At 40.6% G+C, this 19553-nt stretch overlaps 1 protein-coding gene across 1 annotated transcript in view; it reads left to right on the plus strand.

Moving 5' to 3' along the window:
- The first annotated feature begins 1326 nt into the window (after positions 1-1326).
- Positions 1327-19553, plus strand: part of CNGA3 (cyclic nucleotide gated channel subunit alpha 3) — a 28137-nt gene continuing 9910 nt past the window's right edge. The window contains exons 1-5 of the mRNA XM_008931950.3: positions 1327-1429; positions 10572-10703; positions 13893-14009; positions 15447-15626; positions 17230-17283. Coding sequence (XP_008930198.1) covers positions 10603-10703; positions 13893-14009; positions 15447-15626; positions 17230-17283 — 452 coding nt within the window. The 5' untranslated portion in view covers positions 1327-1429; positions 10572-10602. The remainder of the gene's footprint in view (positions 1430-10571; positions 10704-13892; positions 14010-15446; positions 15627-17229; positions 17284-19553) is intronic.

A 19553-nucleotide genomic window follows, 5' to 3' on the forward strand; every position in this document is an offset into this window, starting at 1 on the left:
TCCACAAACCTGAGCACTTCAAATGAATTTCTAATGTCGCATTGCGTTCAATGACATGCAGAAAAAAGCAGCAGCCTTTCCTTTAGGAATGACATGGCTTCTGCTGACATTTTCCAGCTGAAGAATCACTTCATATATAATACACACTCTTTGTTTTCAGCTTTTCTGAACCCTGTGAAAAGCAGAATCAGAGGTGAACAGGTGAAGTTCGAGGGAATGCAAAAGCCTCGAGGGAGCCTCAGCATATGAAAATGAGCGTCAGCTCCCTCCAGGAGGTCAGGGAGTGAGGGCCAGAGCACTGAAAAGAAACCTGTTCAGCGGTACATCGAAGAGAAACGCCTCTCATGAGGGAGAAGGTGTCGGCCCCAGCGGGGAGACCGGCTGTGGGGTACCATCCCCTCAGGTTCGCCTCGGGCAGGGACGGAGGGGCAGAGTCCCGGGAAATCCGCGCCGCGCCGGCTGCCGATGGGGACGCGCTTTCAGGCCGGCAGAGGCACGTCCCCACCCGCCATCCTGCCCATCCCCGCTCCCGCCGGCCCCCGCCGCCGCCCCGCTCGGCCCCTCGCGCCGCCGCCGGCCGAGAGGAAGGCGCAGGGGCAGCGTGTGCGAGGGAGGGCGGCGAGGAGCCGGCCCGGAGATCTCCTCCTGAGAGCCGCCGGCCCCTCTGGGGACGCCGCCGAGCATCCCTGCTTCCTTCCCAGGTTCTCCCCTCGGCACGGCCGCGGGGCGGCGGCCGAGGCAGCAGCTGGCGCGGTTGAGCGCGGCCGGGAGGCGGAGGGGGCGGCGGCGGGACTCTGCCTGGCCCACAGGCATCGATGCTCCGGCCCCCGCCCGGTGAGGCGGGATGAGCTCCGCCCCGCAGGGAGAGAGCGCCGCGGGCGCCGGAGCGTGTGCCGCTGCCGGAGGCCGCCTCGCCCGGTGCCGTCCCTTCTCGTGTCGCCGCCCGGGGCTGCGGGTCCTCGCTCCGCCAGCGGCCCCGGGCCGGCCCTGCCCCTGCGCCTACCCGCGCCGGGCTCCAACTTTCCTCGGCGTGGCACGAAATGTGCCGGGGCGCCGCCGAGCCGCTTTGACGTCTTGATCCTCTCCGAGAACTTAAACAGGATCGCAAAGCCCTTCGAGCGGCTTTTCCGTGAGCCGGTTAGGCGCTGGGGCTCTGCCGTAATCCGCCCGCGCCGCGCGGGGGCGGGCCGGCGGGGCCCTGCCCTGCCCCGCCGCCCCCGCCGGGCCGCGCCGGGCCGGGCTGCGCTGCCGGGGCTTGCCGGCTGCCGCGGCCGGGAAAGGTTTCCGCGCTGGAACCGCGCCGGGAAGGGCAGCGCTGACCGCCAGCGTCGCTCGAGGATCGCGGCCCCGGGGCATCCGCATCCCACAGGCAGGCGGACGGTCGGACGGAGCTCCAGAGTTCGGGTGCTGCGGAGGAAGGCGTGGGCAGGTGAGTCTGGAAGAGGAGGCAATAAGCCTCCCTTTCTGTCATGCCCGTGAGAGCGGGATCGTGTCCTGCATGGGACTTCAGTTCCAAACCTTAACTCAGAAGCTTGAAATGAAAACGTAACTTACAATATTTATTTATTTATTTATTTAGTTAGTTAGTTAGTTAGTTTTAAATGAAAGTGTTCATTTGGTTAATTGACACAGAGTTCTGCATACTCACAATCAAATTGGATTCAGGACACGAATCCATACAAAAGTGAGGCCGAGGGGCACTTACACCATTCCTGTTGACCGATACTTAATTTTGCCAGTTTGATCGATGTGTCTCTTAACTTCTCTGCTCTCTGGTTGCTGTGGTGTAAGCAGGAGGTTGTTTGTATATGTTGTTTCCTGTATAAAGGAAATGCTAGCAAATAATGCAAGTAGTGAAAGGGAATAATTTTCCAGTGATTCTCAGTGCTCCCAATAAATTGACCTTGGTTCTAGCCGTATGACATCTTTTGCAAAACTCCTGTAGTGTAATCCAGGCCATAGTGTGCCTAAGAATATGCAAGATACAATAATAACTATAATCAGAGTCTTTCTCTAATGAGAGGTCCACTCACTTGCTGAGAGAAAAAAGTCAAAAGAAGACAAGAAAAAATGACCTGAGCGTTACAGTTCTCTGAAGAAACGATGTTAATGTAAATGTTGGTACCTGTTGAGTGTGGACACTTTTAACTGTATTTTGTTTTCCAGATTTATAATTGTTGCATTCAAAGCAAGTATTAGAGGAATGTTGTATTTAAAATCTGTAATTTTCGTTGTTACAAATAAGTAAAGTGTAGTTTCAGATGCTACAGGTTTTGAAATAGCATAACTTTGCCTTCAGTTACCAGGTTTTTTTTCCCCTCTGGTATTGTTTATGTAATTTTCTTTGAGTTATGTATGCTAAAACCATCTGATTAGAAAAATACAGGTGCAGATGATAATGGGACTGTAAGGATGTCTAATTAGCAAGGGTAGTCATAGTAAACATGCTGTGAACAACTTGAGGGAAGAGCACATCAGTGTTAAAAAAGTATACAGCATCCTTCCATGTTAGCATCTCTCAGCTTTGCCTTCTGTGTATCCCAGCTCTTGTCATCTAATTTGCACCCAAGCTCAGTCATTTTGGTGCAGCATGTTGTCCTGCAGCCTTCTCTGATGTTGCCATCTCTTTTCATTAGCATCTCTTAAATCCTCTTCTGTCGAATGTCTTGTTACTGCTTGTGAAACGTGACAGAATTTACCTCTCAAGCTCTCCTTCCCTAGCCAAGTGGAATAGCTCCAAAGGTTTACTTAATGTGGGCAGGGAGTGAATTTGAAGGGGTAATATTCACATGTATGCACGTGCATGCATGGAAACTTACATATATATTTTATAGACACGCATCCAGAAGTATAAACTTGCTGTGTTTTAGCTGTATTCATGCCCCTGTTATGTTCCCTTTTAAGAGTTATCTTGATAAATGAATGCACTGACAGAGACATTGTCAGAACTGGTGGTTTTCAGACAGTGGCTACAGAAGCCTTGCACAGAGCTTATTTGCTGTATAGAAACATGGGTACTGAGTACCTGCATCTTGTTAGCCCGTACCAGCAACAGAAACAACATGATGTAGCTTGGTTGTCTAGTCAGCTGTAATTTGTAATTTATTGTGTTTTAATTTACAACATTATGTTCAATATTCATGGCTAGTTTCTCTTAAATAGTTTCCAGTCTAAAAAATAATATATTCACAGAAAATGGTCTGCAAAAAAGTTTAGCAGATCTTAGAAAATTGAACTGCACTACTAATAATTCATAAATACAGAAGGGAAACTCAGTTCAAATAACCATTTATTCTAAAGGTTATTTTGGTACTACAAGGTGCCAGGGACTCAGCCATCAGATTGAGCAAGGCTAATCGTGTGCATTTCATTCTAAAACTCTAAATTTTACATACAAGCATATGCAGTGTTGTGTGGAGTATACACACATCCTAGAGTACCTGTAAAAGGTATTTGACAGATCTTTGGTACTGAGGCTACTAGGCTATGCATGTAAACTATGTTCATTTTCAGGAGATGTCAGTGCCCATAGACTGTGGTAAATGCAATATGTTGCAGCAGAGAGTAATAAAATTTGAAAAGTGTGCTTTTAAAAGAGGTCCTAGGATTTAAGAATTGTTGATTCAAACTGTTATGCATAATGATTCATGAAGGTAAGGTGGTGCAGCTTGCTGATTATTTTTTCAGCCCCTTGGGTTTGATCTAGTAGCCTTTATACAAAGTTGATGTCCATGACAACATGCCAGAGTCCTATCTGCGGGTTAATTTACAAACCTCCAAGTGGTTGTGCCTTGTCTTCACACTGTGTAGTTACTTAAAGATCCAGTGTCTAGTCTTTGATGTCCATTTGTTGCCTGTTCTGGTCATATCATTGGTGCTGCAGGCTGTCACACGTAACATACACAAGATACAGAATATACAGCTGAGCTACAACTATTACCAAGTGATATAACAAGGATCATGTAGGTGGAGGTCAAATCCCGAAATAAATCCCAAAGTCTTAGCAGGGTTGAACCTGAGCGGCTGTGTGAGGATTTAGAACGTGTCTTAACTGAAATGATGTAAGTGATCCTATGCAGCTTATTACTGCTTCCATAGCAATAAATGAAATGTTGAAAGCCTCAAGAACTACAGTATTTTACCAACTAGACAAACACATAAGATCCATTACAAAACTGTATGTAAGGTCATCCTTTACTTTGTGATGGTGAAACATATTTCACCTTGGAAAGCTGGTTTTTGAATTCTGTCATATTTTCCCTCCGTCTAAATAAATAAGCTTTGAGAATATTAAGTGGCAATATAAATAGCTTGATCTACCATCACTGCTTGATAAACAACTACATTTATTTTGTATCAGGTGAATTAATTCTTGGTTGGATAATGATTTTGAATTAAGTTAGGGTGAATTAACATATTCTACCCCAAAGGGGAACTAGTAGAATAGCCCAAATGTGAACTCTCAATGCTCTTGAGAAGGACACTATAGTAATTCAAAGTTCTTTCACAGATGTTTGACAAGCTGTACAATTCATTTTCGTGGCTTAGCTGATGGCCATCAACTTCCTAAATTTTATATAATTTATAATATTAAAGTGTGTGCCTGGGTTTTTGTCCTACTGAGTATGTGCAAAATTGTCTGAAACATAGGACAAAAAGCTGCTCAGAGGCCTTGACAGTGTCCAAATAGCCGTGGGTGCTGAAAACAGACATTCCTGCTGGTGCTCCAGTATATGTCCTCAGAGCACTGAAAACACATGAGAGAGTTATGTGTGAATATATCCCATAATCTATTGGTAGCAGGCTCTGGAGAAAGGAGTAAAAATGTTTTGGCTTGCTTAACTTGAAGCAGACTCAAAAAGCTTCTCATTTTTGAGGTGCAGCTGCTCAGCACAATACAATTTGCTGCACATGAGCGAACAGATTTGAGAAAGAGGGGAGTTAATGTCTGTCAGTTGGGTGCCACCTCTTTTTGGCCTGGAGTTAGATGCTCAGTTATTTTCAGTCTCCCATTTTAGCTTCAGTCTTTTCATATTGGCTAGCACATGTAGCTCCCCTCTTAGAGCCTTGTTCCTGGGTACCTGAATTTCTTTATGCCTGCTTTAAGATATCCACTGGATGGCACAGCTCCTTAAATTTAGATACTGCAGCCTTCATACCTCTTGTCCTAAGTCTATACAGATATGGTTCTAAAGAGATAAGTAGAACCTGATTTTCCAAACTAGTAAAGGCTTATGTGAATCTGAAGTTTTCATGTGTTATTTGAACTCATATTTGTTGTCAAACAACTTACTGTCTTGATAAAACAGGTCTTTTATACCAGATAGTGCATATAAAATAATTTGACACAAAAGATCAGTTTCTATTGAATCCAAGAGGATAAAAGAGTACATGAACTATTTGCATTTGGAGTAGGCAGTGCTATCAGTAATGTATGATTTGTTGCATTTTTAGTAGAATAATACATCTTTGTCATTTAGCTCTAGTTTCAGTCTCAGTGATTTAAGTACTGAAAAGCAATATTCTTGAGTGCGGAATTATTTATTATTCATCTTTTTCAGGTTAGTACAATTGGTAGCAAGGACAGAAAGACTAAGTGAGAAAGCATGTTAAAATTCTGCTTAAGACATTGGTAAAGATGTCAATCTTTCAAGAGCTAGGAGGGTTTCAGCTAAGTTTTATTTTGCTGGATGACTAGATTGAGGGTCAGAGAACTATCCTTCTGTTTGTCTGTCTGTTTCTCTTGTTCAGTCGCTTGTAGGCTAAATACCTGTTCTGAGGACCTAATGTGGATTTATCAGGCTTGTCAGCCTTTAGGTAATCAAGTTTTACTCTCAATGTAATTACTACCTTTAAATATTCAGAGTAGAGAGTGTAGTTCTGAGATAATACAGATTTTATAGAAGGCAAATACCAATGTGTGGTGGGTGCAGGCCCCCAGGGGCTGGCAGGGTGCTGTGGGGCCCTCTCTGAGGAGCAGCCAGGGCTGCCTGTGCTGGACACAGATGTCTCCAGCTGATCCCCTGCAGCCAAGATGGTGGCACTCTGGGGAAAAGCACTTAAGAATGAGTATAATGCTATGAAAACAGTGTGTTGGGAATGAGGGGAGGAAAAAAGGGTGAAAACAGTTCTGCTGACACCAAGGGCAGAGAAGAAGGAGCAGAGGTGATGTTCTCTATGCACTGGAGCAGAGATTCCCCTGCAGCCCATGGAGGGGACCATACTGGAGCAGATATCCACTGTGGAGGACCCTACAGTGGAGCCAGTAGCTATTTCCTGAAGGAAACTGCAGCCAGTGAAGAGGAGCCCATGTGTGAACAGGTTCTCCTGCCAGGAACTGTGGCCCATGGAGGACCCACACTGGGGCGGTTTGTGAAGGACTGCAGCCTGCAGCAGGGACCCACACTGGAGCAGGGGCAGTGTGAGGAGGAAGAAGCGGCAGTGAGGAAGCATTGTGGACTGACTGCAACCCCTCATTCCCCACCCACTGTGCTGCTGGGTAGGGTGGGAGGTTGAGGAATTGGGAATGTAGGGGTGAAATTGAATTTGGGGAAAAAATGAAGGATAGAGTTCTTTTTGTTTCTCACCATCCAACTCTATTTTAATTTGCAATAAGTTAATTGAATTTTCCCCAGTTTGAGCCTGTTTTGCCTGCGATGATAATTGCTAAGTGATATTCCTGTCCTTCTCTACCCATGAGCTTTTGCATCTTACTTTTTCCTGCTGGACTGCTGAGGAGGGGTAGTGAGAGAGCAGCTGGGTTGGCATCTGGCAGCCAGCCAAGGCCAACCCACCACACTACTGTAACAACTATGTTTTTAAATACAAAGCCGAGCTCTACTCACTTCTTAAAACTCCCTGATAAGAACCAGTATTTAGTAGCAATTTTGGAACTGCAGATCCCAGACAATTGGAGCTGTCTCTCTGTGGCCCTGCAAAAGGTGTTTGCGGAGCCTGACGGCTCTTCAGGACTTTCCTGCTGGTTCCTCCTGATAGCTCATGATAAGCTGCTCCCTAGTCAGTCACTTGCCAGATTTTGGATCCAATGTTGAAATGCTGATCTCCTCCCTAGACCATTGAACACATTTATCATTAGGATTCTTGGAGGCCTAGAAAGAACAAATATTTCTCCTTTATCAGATAGCCAGTAATTTTTCAGAATTTTATGGGGTTCATGCAGTGCCAAACCATGTTACTTCAGGAGGTCTCGCCACCTGCTCTGTACTCAAATTGCTGCATTATTTATTTCTATCACTCCTGTGTTCAGTTTCCCTCCACCACAGCTGGGCACACAAAACACACCTTCATCCACTGTCCCTACCTCCTTCCAAAAATGCATGATTGTATTTTATTGCTTAATAGTAGAGTTGTATTTCCGTGAAATGTTCCCCCCCTCCTTTCCTCCAGTATAGTGTAGAATAAGAGTTCAGAACACATTGTATATTGAGTGTGAACTTTACAGCTGAAATTATTGTAACGGATCTGAAATGAGCTCCAATTTTACCTACATAATTTTATTTTATTCTTCATCTTTCTAGGGTGAGCAAGACCATTTTTATTTCTCTCCCTTCTCTATGTCCCTAATCATTCTTGCCATGCTTTTATGCTGCTTTATCTTTCTGTTCAAGAGAAGGACTAATAGTGTTCTAAATAACTCTGCACTGTTGTTTTGTGGAACAGTTTTAGTGTTCTTTGTGTCATTAACATTTTCCATGTATATATTGTCAGTTATTGCATCAGCAAGCCTGCAGTGAGCTGTACATGTACCATAAGTTCATAGGATGGTCTGAGCTGAAAGGGACCTTAAGGACCATGTAGTTCCAACTCCCCTGCCATGGGCAGGGACACCTTCCACTAGACCAAATTGGTCCCAGCCCCATCTAACCTGGCCTTGAACACTTCCAGGGATGTGGCATCCACAGCTGCTCTGGGCAACCTGTTCCAGTGTTTCACCACCATCATAGTGAAGAATTTCTTTCTCATACTTAATCTAAAACTACTCTCAGGTTCCCTTTCTGAGAGCATATGGCCCATTTGGAAGCATGTGAGGCAGTAGCTTACATGCTGTTCACCTGCGTTCATTGGTTTCCATTTGCCTATGTTGCACATCACTTGTCATCAAATTGAGAAATTGATATAGTTGTTGGGGGTCACCCTGAAGTTCCTTGCACTCCTTTTGTTACTCCTGCCTATAGTATTTTTTGCCATACTGAGATCTTCTTGTATCACCACTCCTTCTTTTCATCAGCATCATTAATGACAGATTTTCCTGTGGAGCTCTGAGGAATACTGTTCTTAAACTTCTGCAGTGGTGAGGGGGGCTGTTTAATCCTGTTCTTGCTTTCTGTCTTCTCATTTTTAATCCAAAATAGTATTTGGCTTCATATCCTATGACTTGTTTTGTTTCTATAGTGGCATAGTTTTTGGAAGTCTAAATGAGGTTTACGAGTGTTTTCTGTATTCAGCGCTTCCACTGGCATACTCAAGCCTTTCGAGGAGATTTGGAATATCTAATTCCAGTATCTATTAATAGTGTTTAAGTCCAGACTAGTAATATCTAATTTCAGGAGATTAGTAACATCTAGAGAAGCCATTTCAGTTTTAAGTTTAAAGAAATACTATACTTAATGTTTTTTTTTAACCAGACTTTCGGGAGCTGATGCACAAGTGTCTGGAAATCCATATTCACACCTACAGCATTTGAAATACAGGAAGGCATTGTTCACTAATCTCCAGGTTCAGGGGCAATGCATCTTCTCAGTGAGAGAATACACGTTGTTGGTAACAAATTATCGACATCATCCCAAGACTTCAGAAGGGTTGTATTAGCTCATGATTTTATTGTTTCAACAGTTTTAGTGTTTTAGCAGAGTTATTTATTTGTTGGATATTATAAACCAGGTGACCCTTGCTTAAGAACTGCCAGAGGTAGACATCAATCTGATTGTGAATCATCAGAACTGATGAGTGTTACTGTTGTGTTAGGTCATCAAGATCTTAACTCAGTACTAACTTTGTGCTGAAAATACATCTTCAGAAAAAAGGTTAATGCTTTGTTACTTATGAATCATTCTTCTTTTCCCACCACCAAGCTTTTAAAACCTTGAGTTATGTTTTTAGCATAAAATATCTGCAGTTTAGAAATTAATTCTTCTGAGTGAACATTCCAATCTGAGGCTGGGTTGGGAGAACTCATTTTTTTATATCGATGTGTAATAAAAATGCCCATTTTTCCCCAGTAAAACTTCAGTTAACCAGCATGAACAGGGCTCAGCTTAAGGTGAGACACAGACATTAACTGACTTACACTGAGGCAAAATTAGTAATGGGAAATACTAATCAAAATTTCAGGTGTTAAATGATACGCAAGTGCTATTTCTAAACTAATTTTATTATTTCTGGATAAAAAAAATAACCTATTTTATATTTTGAAATATATTAAATAATTTTAAAAGTTGTATGTGATTTTCTTTAGTTGTCTGGAAGTTGAGTGCAGGGTAAGTTGGGTGTCTGTTTTTTAAGAAAGTGGATACATAATATAGTTCTAATCATGGATTATGAGCTTTGCTTCAGGAATAATTTGGGACAGAAAGTTAGTTTCTGAAAGATCTGTGTTTCATTTCCTCTTAAGGTGAATATTGTGTAGTCAGTGAGACAGAGGATTTCAGGTGAAAAAGAGACAGTAGGTAGTCTGAGGGAGTTAACTGATCCTAAGAGAATTTCATTCTAGTCATATCTCAAACAAAAAAGTTTCCTGAAGGGAGTTTCAAAACTTAATTTTTCTGTTTTAAAAATTCATAATTTTCACTGAAAGTCTCTCAGTTCCTTATTTGTAAGACACTTGTCTTGAGCCTTAAAACTTGTTTTGTGAGGATAGATGTGATTTGAATTTGGAAAGGCATTGAAGGTCAAATCTGGAAAGGGATTCGGATCAATATCCTAAAACTTGTAGGAGGTGAGCAGCTAAATATCTTAACAGAGATTGTCTTGAAGCAGTATAATAAAAAATCTGAGTATATGTTTAGTGCAGAGTTTTAATAATATAGAATTACTGCATGGTGTATAATAAGCTGAGGGGTAGGTTTCATTAGTTATCTGCTTGGTTAATATGTATTTTTGGAATAAACAGTTTAGTCACAAAATAGATAAAATTAGCGCAAGGGAATCAATGTAAAATGGAATGGGTTGTCCTAGCACATGTATTATCTAGCTGTTTTTGGTTGACTTTCTAACTGTAATCTTTTTTTAATGAGATTTTATATGCAATTTCAATGGATAATAATTATGACAGTGTAGGTATTCATAAAGCCCAGAGACTAAAAAGAATACGGTGTCATGTAACCCTTTTTTTAGGTCATGATGAATCTTCTTTGTTACACTTTTACTAGCACTTTTTTTTTTCTATCTACTACAAGTAAATCAAGAAACATGTCACATGTATGTGTAAATATCACTGGCTGTTATTCAAATGGTTGAAATTGCTTTTTACTGTTCTTCTGTTTTAATAAAGCACTCTTTTTAGTACTGAGCACATTTCTTTTGCAGTCTTCATATTTTTTTTCCCATTTCAGCTGTCATTTAGATGTTGATATGTAAAGCAAAATGGCAAAAATCAACACCCAGCACTCCTACCCTGGTATGCACAGACTGTCTGTCAGAACGACTGATGAAGATATTGAAAGGATTGAAAATGGCTATATCAGGTAATACATTCCTTTCATCAGAGTCAAGAGGACAGATTGCTGCATAATTTGTGGAACTCCTCTAGCACGAGGAATAGGAGCTGGAGTTATGGGAACGTTGTGTCATCTTGTTGACCCTGTGCACTGAACTGACTTAGCAATGCATATCCAAAGTACTGAAGAGACAGATGCAGGGAGGTTGCCATGGCTTGCAGTTTTGGAACCAGAAGCTGTACTACCTCAGGAATAAAGCCCATTTTCACCTCACTTGAAGTTATACTAACTCATTAAGGAGAAACATCTTTCTGAAGTCACCACACAGATAGCAGGGTGTGTGCTCCCAACAGAGTATTTGGAATTTGGTGAAAAAAAAAAAAAGATCCTTTCAGCACCAGTGAAAAGCCTTGGGAAGTTTTTTTAAATGTAGCCTCTGCAAATTGCCTAGTTCATATGATAGGGAACGTATGTGATGTATAAAGAATATCAACATTTTTGTATTGGATTTTCAGAGACCATCACTGTACAGAGGAAATGTAATAGTTCCTTTACATTTGCCTTCCTGTTTTAATAGTTTTAAAGCGGCTGTTTAAACTGTGCCAGTGAGCTTGCACTTACATTTTGCACAGTACCAGTCATTTCTCTAAACTGGGCAAACTCTGCTGGGCATGCAGGAAGGTGTCTGATGATCCACAGCATTTGTACAGGCTGGAAAAAATGTTCTGCTTTTGTCTTGTTACAGTCAACCACCTCATCTATGTGGACCTTGTCAGAGTGTTTCTTGCTGTTCAAACGTATACCCAGACTGGAGCACTCAAACTCCTGCTGGGCTGATAGGACTGCCTGCTTTATGAGGATTTTTGAATTGCATGCCCCTAGTGTCTAGTATGGATGTGATTCCTGCCCTATTTGAATTGGTTCTTTTTTCCTTTTTGCTTTGCTTACATGATACCTTTTGTCATGTGAGTGTACCTATACTAGGGAAAATGGAGCTGCTTCTATTCTGCACAGTATGTCTTGCTTGACTTATTTAGATTTGGAAGAGCCATGTCCCTTTGTCTCTGTTTACAGTGATATCTCAGAAACAGGGAAAACACAGAAATAAGCATCTTCCTTTCCTTTTTTTTATGTCCTAGTGATTGGCAGCTCACAAATGGAATTACTGATGGGAATGTGAGAGTGGGGTCATAAAGGTTTAACTGTAGGATTGAATCTCTTTGGTCATCTGCAATTTCAGAGGCAATGTCTTGCTTTTGACAGATAAGGGGACTGAAATATGTTTCTTCTTTGCCATTGTCTTCCTTCAGCTCCTGTTGGCTATAGTTCAGCAAAGCAATTAAACACATTACTTAGTTCTCACTAAAGTTAGTGGGTGTTATATTTATGCCTAATGCTAAGGATATGCTTAAACCCTTTTCTGCTATGAAATGAGGCATTATCAAGAAAAAGAATTCACTGCAATAGTTAACAGAGAGCTGCTCCTGATCTTTAAGCTGTCATTCTCATATATGCGGGAGTAAGTGATTCTTGTGCCCATATTTTTAGTTCTGTAGCATGTTATGAAGTTGGTTCATTTTGTTAAAATAATAAGTTGACAAAACAAAAAATAACAAATGAATCTCCATTTTAAAAATCCAGCCTCTGCAAACAGCTCAAATAGGAGAGGCAGCACAATAGTCTATAGACACAGACTGCCTGTCTAAAAGTTGGGGTTCAGCTGGGCCCTGTAGACATCTGGATTTCGGTGCCTTTGTGTGAGAAGGTGTCTATGTTCCTGCTGTCATGAGTGGAGATGTAGTCAGTACTCACAGTCAGCAGCACCTGGGAAACTGTTCAGCTTACCCTGGAGCTGAATAACTCTTCAGGCTCATTTGGCTCTGTTGATTATGAGAGAGGTATTTAGTTGACTAAAATAGGCATCTAATGCTATTTGAGATACCATAGGGTATTTGAAGCATTCAGGTGGTGCTAGTGGATGTGAGGAGAGACCTGTGTGCTCTGGAGAGGTCTGATAAAGTATTTTGAAGTATTCCAAATGGTACTAGACTCCTATATTGAGGCAGCTGAATCAAGCCGAAGATAGCCACTGACTATAATGAGAACTTAGATACTTATTAGGCACTGCCCAGCAGCAGTATTAGAATTTATTGCTAAGATCACACAAAATGTATATTTGTCTGTAAACAGGAATGGAAGTACTTAAAAATAGCCATGGTAGTGCAGTCTCAAAGATGGACTAGTCCAGCATCCTTTTGCCAACAGGTCTGTAGGCCAGTGCTCTAGGAAATAGTAAAAAAGGTGGGCAAACTCTACTACATCCAACTCAAGAGACTTCTTGAGATGAATGCAGGCTCTGTGTATCTGGTAATCCATAATGAATTTCTATTCCATGAATTCATTGATTTTCCCCTAGAAGCCATGTTAACTTTGGCAGCCACAATACTCTCAGCACTGACAACATGAACTAGGCTATAAAAGTATTTCAGTTCTAGGCAGTGTCTGTTGGTGTTTTGTAATTAGAAGAGAAGTAGAAAACAGTTAACAAGTTGAGAATCCTGGGACTTTCAGGATCTATTTTAGTATTCTTTGTGTAGAAATAATAAAATTTTAATTCTATGTTTGTCAGTTTCTCAACTGTAAGTGCACCCCACAAAACTGAGCTGCTAATTATCTTTTTGTGGGCATTGAAAGTGCTGTTGCCAGTTCTTTTGAAGATACTGCAACTATCATTATTGTCAATATTTTCCTGGCAATACAGATGAACAGACTCGTGAGAGTTCATGTCTGCATTACAAAGGGGAAAAAACCCCATCCTTAGTGGTTGTGATAAAGTCTTGTAAAAGTGAATACAAAAGACTGGAAGACATAGAGAAAATTCAGAGTGAACCCTCATAAAGTCCGGAATTTCAAAACTCCATTACTGAAAGATGAGGCTAAATTTTCATCTCTTTTTCTCAAATGCTATTTTTTCAAGTGCTCATGAATAGTCTCTAGCTTCTGAGCTTGCTGGAACGTATGACAGAGCCTCCCCTGACTTTAATTCACATTGGATGGCTCCAGGAAAGTTGGAACATAGGGTTATCAAACATATGCTGTGTTACTAAGAAGACAATTTGCTGCCCTGTTTCCTGATGTAGTAGGTAGAAAGAACTGGTTAGGGGTAAGTCTGATGAGTGCTATATGGAATTCTTAAAAAAAAAATTGCCTTTGCAGAACCCATTCACTGTGTGAGGATGCGTCTTCAGAACTGCAGGGAGTCATTTCTGTGGAGGGAAGACATGTATCTGAATCCCAGACGAGCTCATTCACAGGCAGGGGAGCAATGGCAAGGTAACATGCTGACTAGTAGAACTTCCAGCATTAAATTTAATTTGTTGAAAGAGACCACTCACAATTTGGAGTCAAAGAAAGAAGAGCCATCACTTTCCAAAGAAAATGGATGAAGAAAGTCTATTAAGAAGTAACAGAGGTTGCTTTTGACCTTGATTCTCAACTCTTCACTTATTGCTAGTAAAAATCTTAGAATCTGAGAGATGCTGAATAAGCCCACACAAAGTTGTCAAATATAAAAAAATAAATTATTTTTACATAATCAGATCTGAAAATATGTTGAATGCTGTGGAAATGCATGAAGTGAGGCCAAACTGTGAAGTAAATGGGTAAGTGTTTGATTCTGGCTGATAGCAGGTGCAATGTTACTGTGCTATCAAATAAAACATAACGATGGTTCCCTTTTGGTAGATGGCTCTGGCAAGGGAGGAGACAGGGGATCTTGTGTTGAGAGTGCAAGAGTTTCTCTCAGTTTTTAGAATCCAATTATGTTTATAATGGATTTGGAACCTTAGTCAGAAAAATTGAAGTCAACCATTGGCTTAAACTGTTCACATTACCAGGACTTAAACATAAACCTAAAGTGGAGCTTCAAAAACTTATTGTGTCTGCTTTAAATGTTTTTGTCTGAGACTGCAGAGCTCTGCCTTTGGATACCATTATTACACACAATACAGACCATGCTCAGTTTAAGCATAGTGTATTCCAAAGAGCAAAGAAAAAAATTTTTACAAAGCTAAGGTCATTTAAAGAGTGTTGTTTACACTTAAGCCTTTTGAATGGGGAAAATAAACTTCTCTGGTTGTCAGATAGTGACACCACCACGTGTAGATTGAAAAGTGTGCAAAAAGTTGACTTTAGATGAAAAATGTTTATAGGTGTGCATTTTGTGTAAACATAAAGCACATGAATATTTAAATTCATACTGAGAACTTCCTTTTTAGTCTTTATATTGTTTACCCTTTTTCAGAATAGTTTGAATTACGTGTGTCTGGCTAGCGTTAGGTATGCTCTGAATATACAAGGTAGTTTCTGATGAAAACATAAATGCTAATAAGCAATTTAAATGTTATGGTATCATAACGTGACTCCTGACTGCAAATTCTCAAGGACCTAAAACAAGTGCCTCTGATGGACTTCACTGAGTATCTCACATTGAGATGGAAAGGCCCTCATTGACAAGAATATGGTATTGCTCCTGCAATGCTGATACTGTGGACTAGGAACTAATGTGTCAGATATTTTTGTGATCCACTGCAAAAGATAATCTATGAAATTGAGGGAAGTGACTGGGTTTACAGTTGATCCATCAAGTTTAATTTCATGGCAGGTGGAGAAGTGGAGAAAAATCCTCCTGGGCTGCTGTTTGTGAGAATGTTTTAAGGCATCTTATGTTCTTGTGTGGTTCAGTCAATTTTGTGTGTCTGTTCCATGCAGGCTGTCACGATTTGTCTTATCCGTAAGGTCATGGGCCACAAGACATTCCCATCATGAAGACCAAAGGCCTGATTCTTTCCTGGAGCGTATCAGAGGGCCGGAGCTCGTAGAGGTGTCCAGTAGGCAAAGTAACATCCGCTCCTTTCTGGGTAGCCGTGAGCGGCCTGGGGCAGTAAACAGGTAAGATGTGTTTATACTTTAAATGAAGATGACTGAGGTTATGGTATTTTCTTGGTAATTAGGATCTAAGTTTTATTTTAAGAAGAGGGTAAGGAGCTTAGCATGGGAAATGCTGCCTGGGAATCTTCATATAACTGAAGTATTACAGCTTTCAGCAGACTTTCTCTTTCCCCCTCAAATGCACTGTGGCAGAGATCTTGAAGTAAAGGATTCCGGTCATACTGCTTCAGGCAGAATGATTTCTCAGAACTGGAATTTTATCATAGGCAAGCTGTGCAACTTGATGTTGCTAAACTCATCTCTACTGAGGATGAATGTGATTTTTATTTCAAGAATCCAGAATATTGCTAGCTATGGCTTTTCAGGACATTAATATTAATGCACATTATCTGCAAGTATTAGGAAACTTCAAACAAGCAGTTGTGTTGTTATACCTACTCAGGAATTCATCTGCTAACGTTACAGAAGGCTTCTGATGCAGAAATGACAAAATCTTTTGGCTGCTGACTTAACTTATTACTACATACTCATTCTTTGGTATGAAAGACAGGTTCAGTGTTATCTTAATTTTTTTTTTCCAATAGAGCAACAGAGGCTTGCAAGAGAAAACTTTATATTTTTTGACTTGCTGGATTATTATTGCTTTATAGACATATGATACAGTGTTTTAAGTTTAACTCCAGGTAGAAGAGGCAAAAATGAAGTCCCAAAACAAAAGCTGACTTTCTGTTTATTATGCTTTGAAGCAGAGACTCCCATTTCTTAAATTTGTTTTTTTCTGCATAGTTAAAGATTGGTAGGTAAGCAAGTAATGAGACAGTTTCAAAATCTCAGCTAGTCATTCAGATTAAAGCAAAAGTCTTTGAAAGGCTGTGCATGGTACAGGTTACCTTGATTTATTGTGGTCCAGCACAGCCTTATTATCTTCACTTGATCTACTCCTTGGAAATTCAGCTCAAAAGCACATATTGAATTGAATTAGCCAGACTATTGTCTCATTTCTCAGGTGCCTGGATCGGTAGCAATTGATCAGCAGCAACTTCAGATTTGAAGTAATTAGAGAGGACAGCATTGATCCCGGGCCAACAGACCTCTACAGGAGGCTATTCAAAGTGAATTTGAGAGTATTCATCCTTGCCTTCTCAGTTTTACATTGTTGCTGCTTGACAGTAACTCCCAGTTGTTATATCCTGAAGGCTTAATTCTGCAGCAGTGGTAGGTATGCTCATTACTTATCCACAAGCCTTGACGCTGCATTCGTGAAGATGAGTTGAAAGGACTGAAGAAAGCTTAAAATAGCAGCCCCATGAGTAAAAGGCTAAAAATAGTGAGGTGCATATTGCCATGCACTGATACACCTAAGAACAAGCTTCAGGCATCAAATGTGGTCACAAATGGGTATGTGAAGCTCATGGTAAAGAGAAACTGGTGCCTTGAAGCAGTTATGCAAAGAGGCTTATCACAGCAGTCAAAGTTGACCTTCCTAATCTTATCAGTGCATATGTGAGGTGCTAGTAAATTAGTCTGTCATGTCTGTGAACACGTGCATGAAATACCAACAGTCTTTACACTCTTTAATGTGTTTTATTTAACTTGCTTTCAGTCACTGGCCTTTGGCCAGATTTAATGTCAACTATAGCAACAACACCAATGAAGAGTAAGTACTGATAACTTCTAAACATCTTTCTATACTACTGGCACCTTGTCTTTTTCCCTTTCCAGCCTAGTAACATTTGTAGTTACTGTAGTTACTCCTTAGCTCTCACTAAGCCTTTCCTAGGAATATAGAGAAAGGTCTAGTTTTCTTAGTATGAAAAACATTCTTCGTGCTCCCTGTGAACTTCTTTTTGTCTGAAGTTACCATTTCTTCTCAAGGACTGAATTTGATCAAGAATTCAGTCGCTACCTCCTGTTGTTCAGCTGGCTGATTTTACTGCATCACCAATTGATTTACTAATTCTTCAGTTTTTAAATGAGATTCATGTATTAATTTTCTAATAGTGATTTTCCTCTTTTAACATACTGGTCCGTTTTTGCAAATCAAGTGCCCCAAAAATTTCAGATTGTCAAATGAGAAGTGGATACTGGCCAAGGTACCAAGAAAACACTTCTGCGTGCATCCTTTTAAAGTGTGTTTCAGTTCAGCAGATATTGTTGTTTTAGAGAGAGTGAAAGGCACCATATTAGGCCTGGTATTGTAACAGAAGCTGTCCTTTTGTTTTGTCTGTTTTATATAATTGACAAGCTATTTCACAGTGTTACACCAAAGAGAAATTTATTGAACAGTGTGACCAGCTCCTGTAATTTAAAATCACCCAACACCAATGTTTGTTTCTTGCTCAGCTGTTGGAGGACATATCTGCTCTTTAGTATCCAGCAGCAGATCTGTTCTCACGCATGATGATAGTAAATTTTTTTCATTGTTTTCCAAATGAAAGCAAAAAAAAAAATTAATCAAGACAGCTTCTAATTGTGTCAGAAATACTTTTAGAAAACTCTTGGGGTTTATTTTCTCGAAATAATTTTGTCATGGGCAAGTTCAAACTGTACATTTTAAATGATGCTGCAAAACCTTTGTGCACATATGTGGACAAGAAGTTTTCCTCCTCCTAGAGCAACTTTTTGGTTTTGTTTGCATAACTTTTATTAAAAAGGAAAATCTGTGTGCAGTGAATAGTGAGAGAAATGTGTAGATTTTTATTCAGACTGGTATAAAAGAAGTGCTATAAGCCTGCAGCTTAGCCTTCTAGATGGGACCCAAAGGATTGATTAGGATGGAAATACTTCTGTCTTTCTCTGTTTCTGACAATGACTCATGTACCTTGGGCAAGACTTTCATCCTTCCAATTTTTCGTCATTTTTAAATAAATACAATACCTGTCTGTCTACCTGCCCAACAGTCTGAAATATACTTGATTTTCAAAGTACTTGACCCATGAGAAATGCAAATATTTGACTAATTCAAAGACTGTGACAGCGTTTTTATGAGGCTGACGAAGATGTTTTCCAAGTCTAAAACTGCGGAAACACAGAATGGGTGCTGCTCTGTTGGGGTCAAAAATGGCAGACACAAACAACTGTTTCATTAGTTACTGCGTTCCAGTTTCCTCAGTGGCACTGATAAAGAAAAATGAATGTCTTTTTTAAGCTTTAGGTTTTTTATTATGTTAAAGACCTAAGTGTGCCAGGTCTTGAGGAACTGTTGGTGATGCTTTCAAGTCTTTGATTATGACCAGTCTTTTCGTCCAAGTGACTTCCATGGGCAGACTGCAAATAGGTGGGAGTGTAGTAAGGTGGGAGGTATGACAATAGAAAGATGCACAGAGGCCACATAAATGGAAGAAACTCAATTATGAAAGATACCTGTAGAGGACAGATGAGTTTGTAGAAGATCTCAGGCCAGAGAAAAATAATTATTGGCATGAGATGCTGTGTAAAATAATGTTTTTTCACTTTTTAAAAATAAACCATAAACATAGGAGGGAGCTGGCATGGTCAAAATATTCCCTCCAAAGTTCACCACCACCAAGACTTTTTGATTGATTCTCTATCTCAACCTACTTTTCCCTGCATAACAAGATCCACAAATGTATAGCCCTACCCTTTGCAAATTCTGTTTACTTATAACTTTTGGTAAGAATGACAGACATTTGAAATCTTGAGGAGCTACATTGATGTTGATAACAGCAACTGTGAATTGCCTTTAAGATCAGACACTGCAGTGAAATCCTGACATGTTTTTTAAACAGGAAGGAGTTTTGGGGCCAGATTTGAAAATGAAGCCATAAAGTCCAGGGCAGTCAGTAAGCAGAGAAATAGATACTTGAGCAGCAGTTCCCACTGCTGTGTAAGAAGCAGCCTTGGTAAATGAAAAGCTGATTCTTTGATTTGAGATGCATGCATAAATAGAAGATCAGTCAAGCTAAA

The sequence above is a fragment of the Manacus vitellinus genome, unplaced genomic scaffold (assembly GCF_001715985.3).
Source record: "Manacus vitellinus isolate BGI_N305 unplaced genomic scaffold, ASM171598v3 scaffold_7_pilon, whole genome shotgun sequence".
Taxonomy (NCBI): Eukaryota; Metazoa; Chordata; class Aves; order Passeriformes; family Pipridae; genus Manacus; species Manacus vitellinus.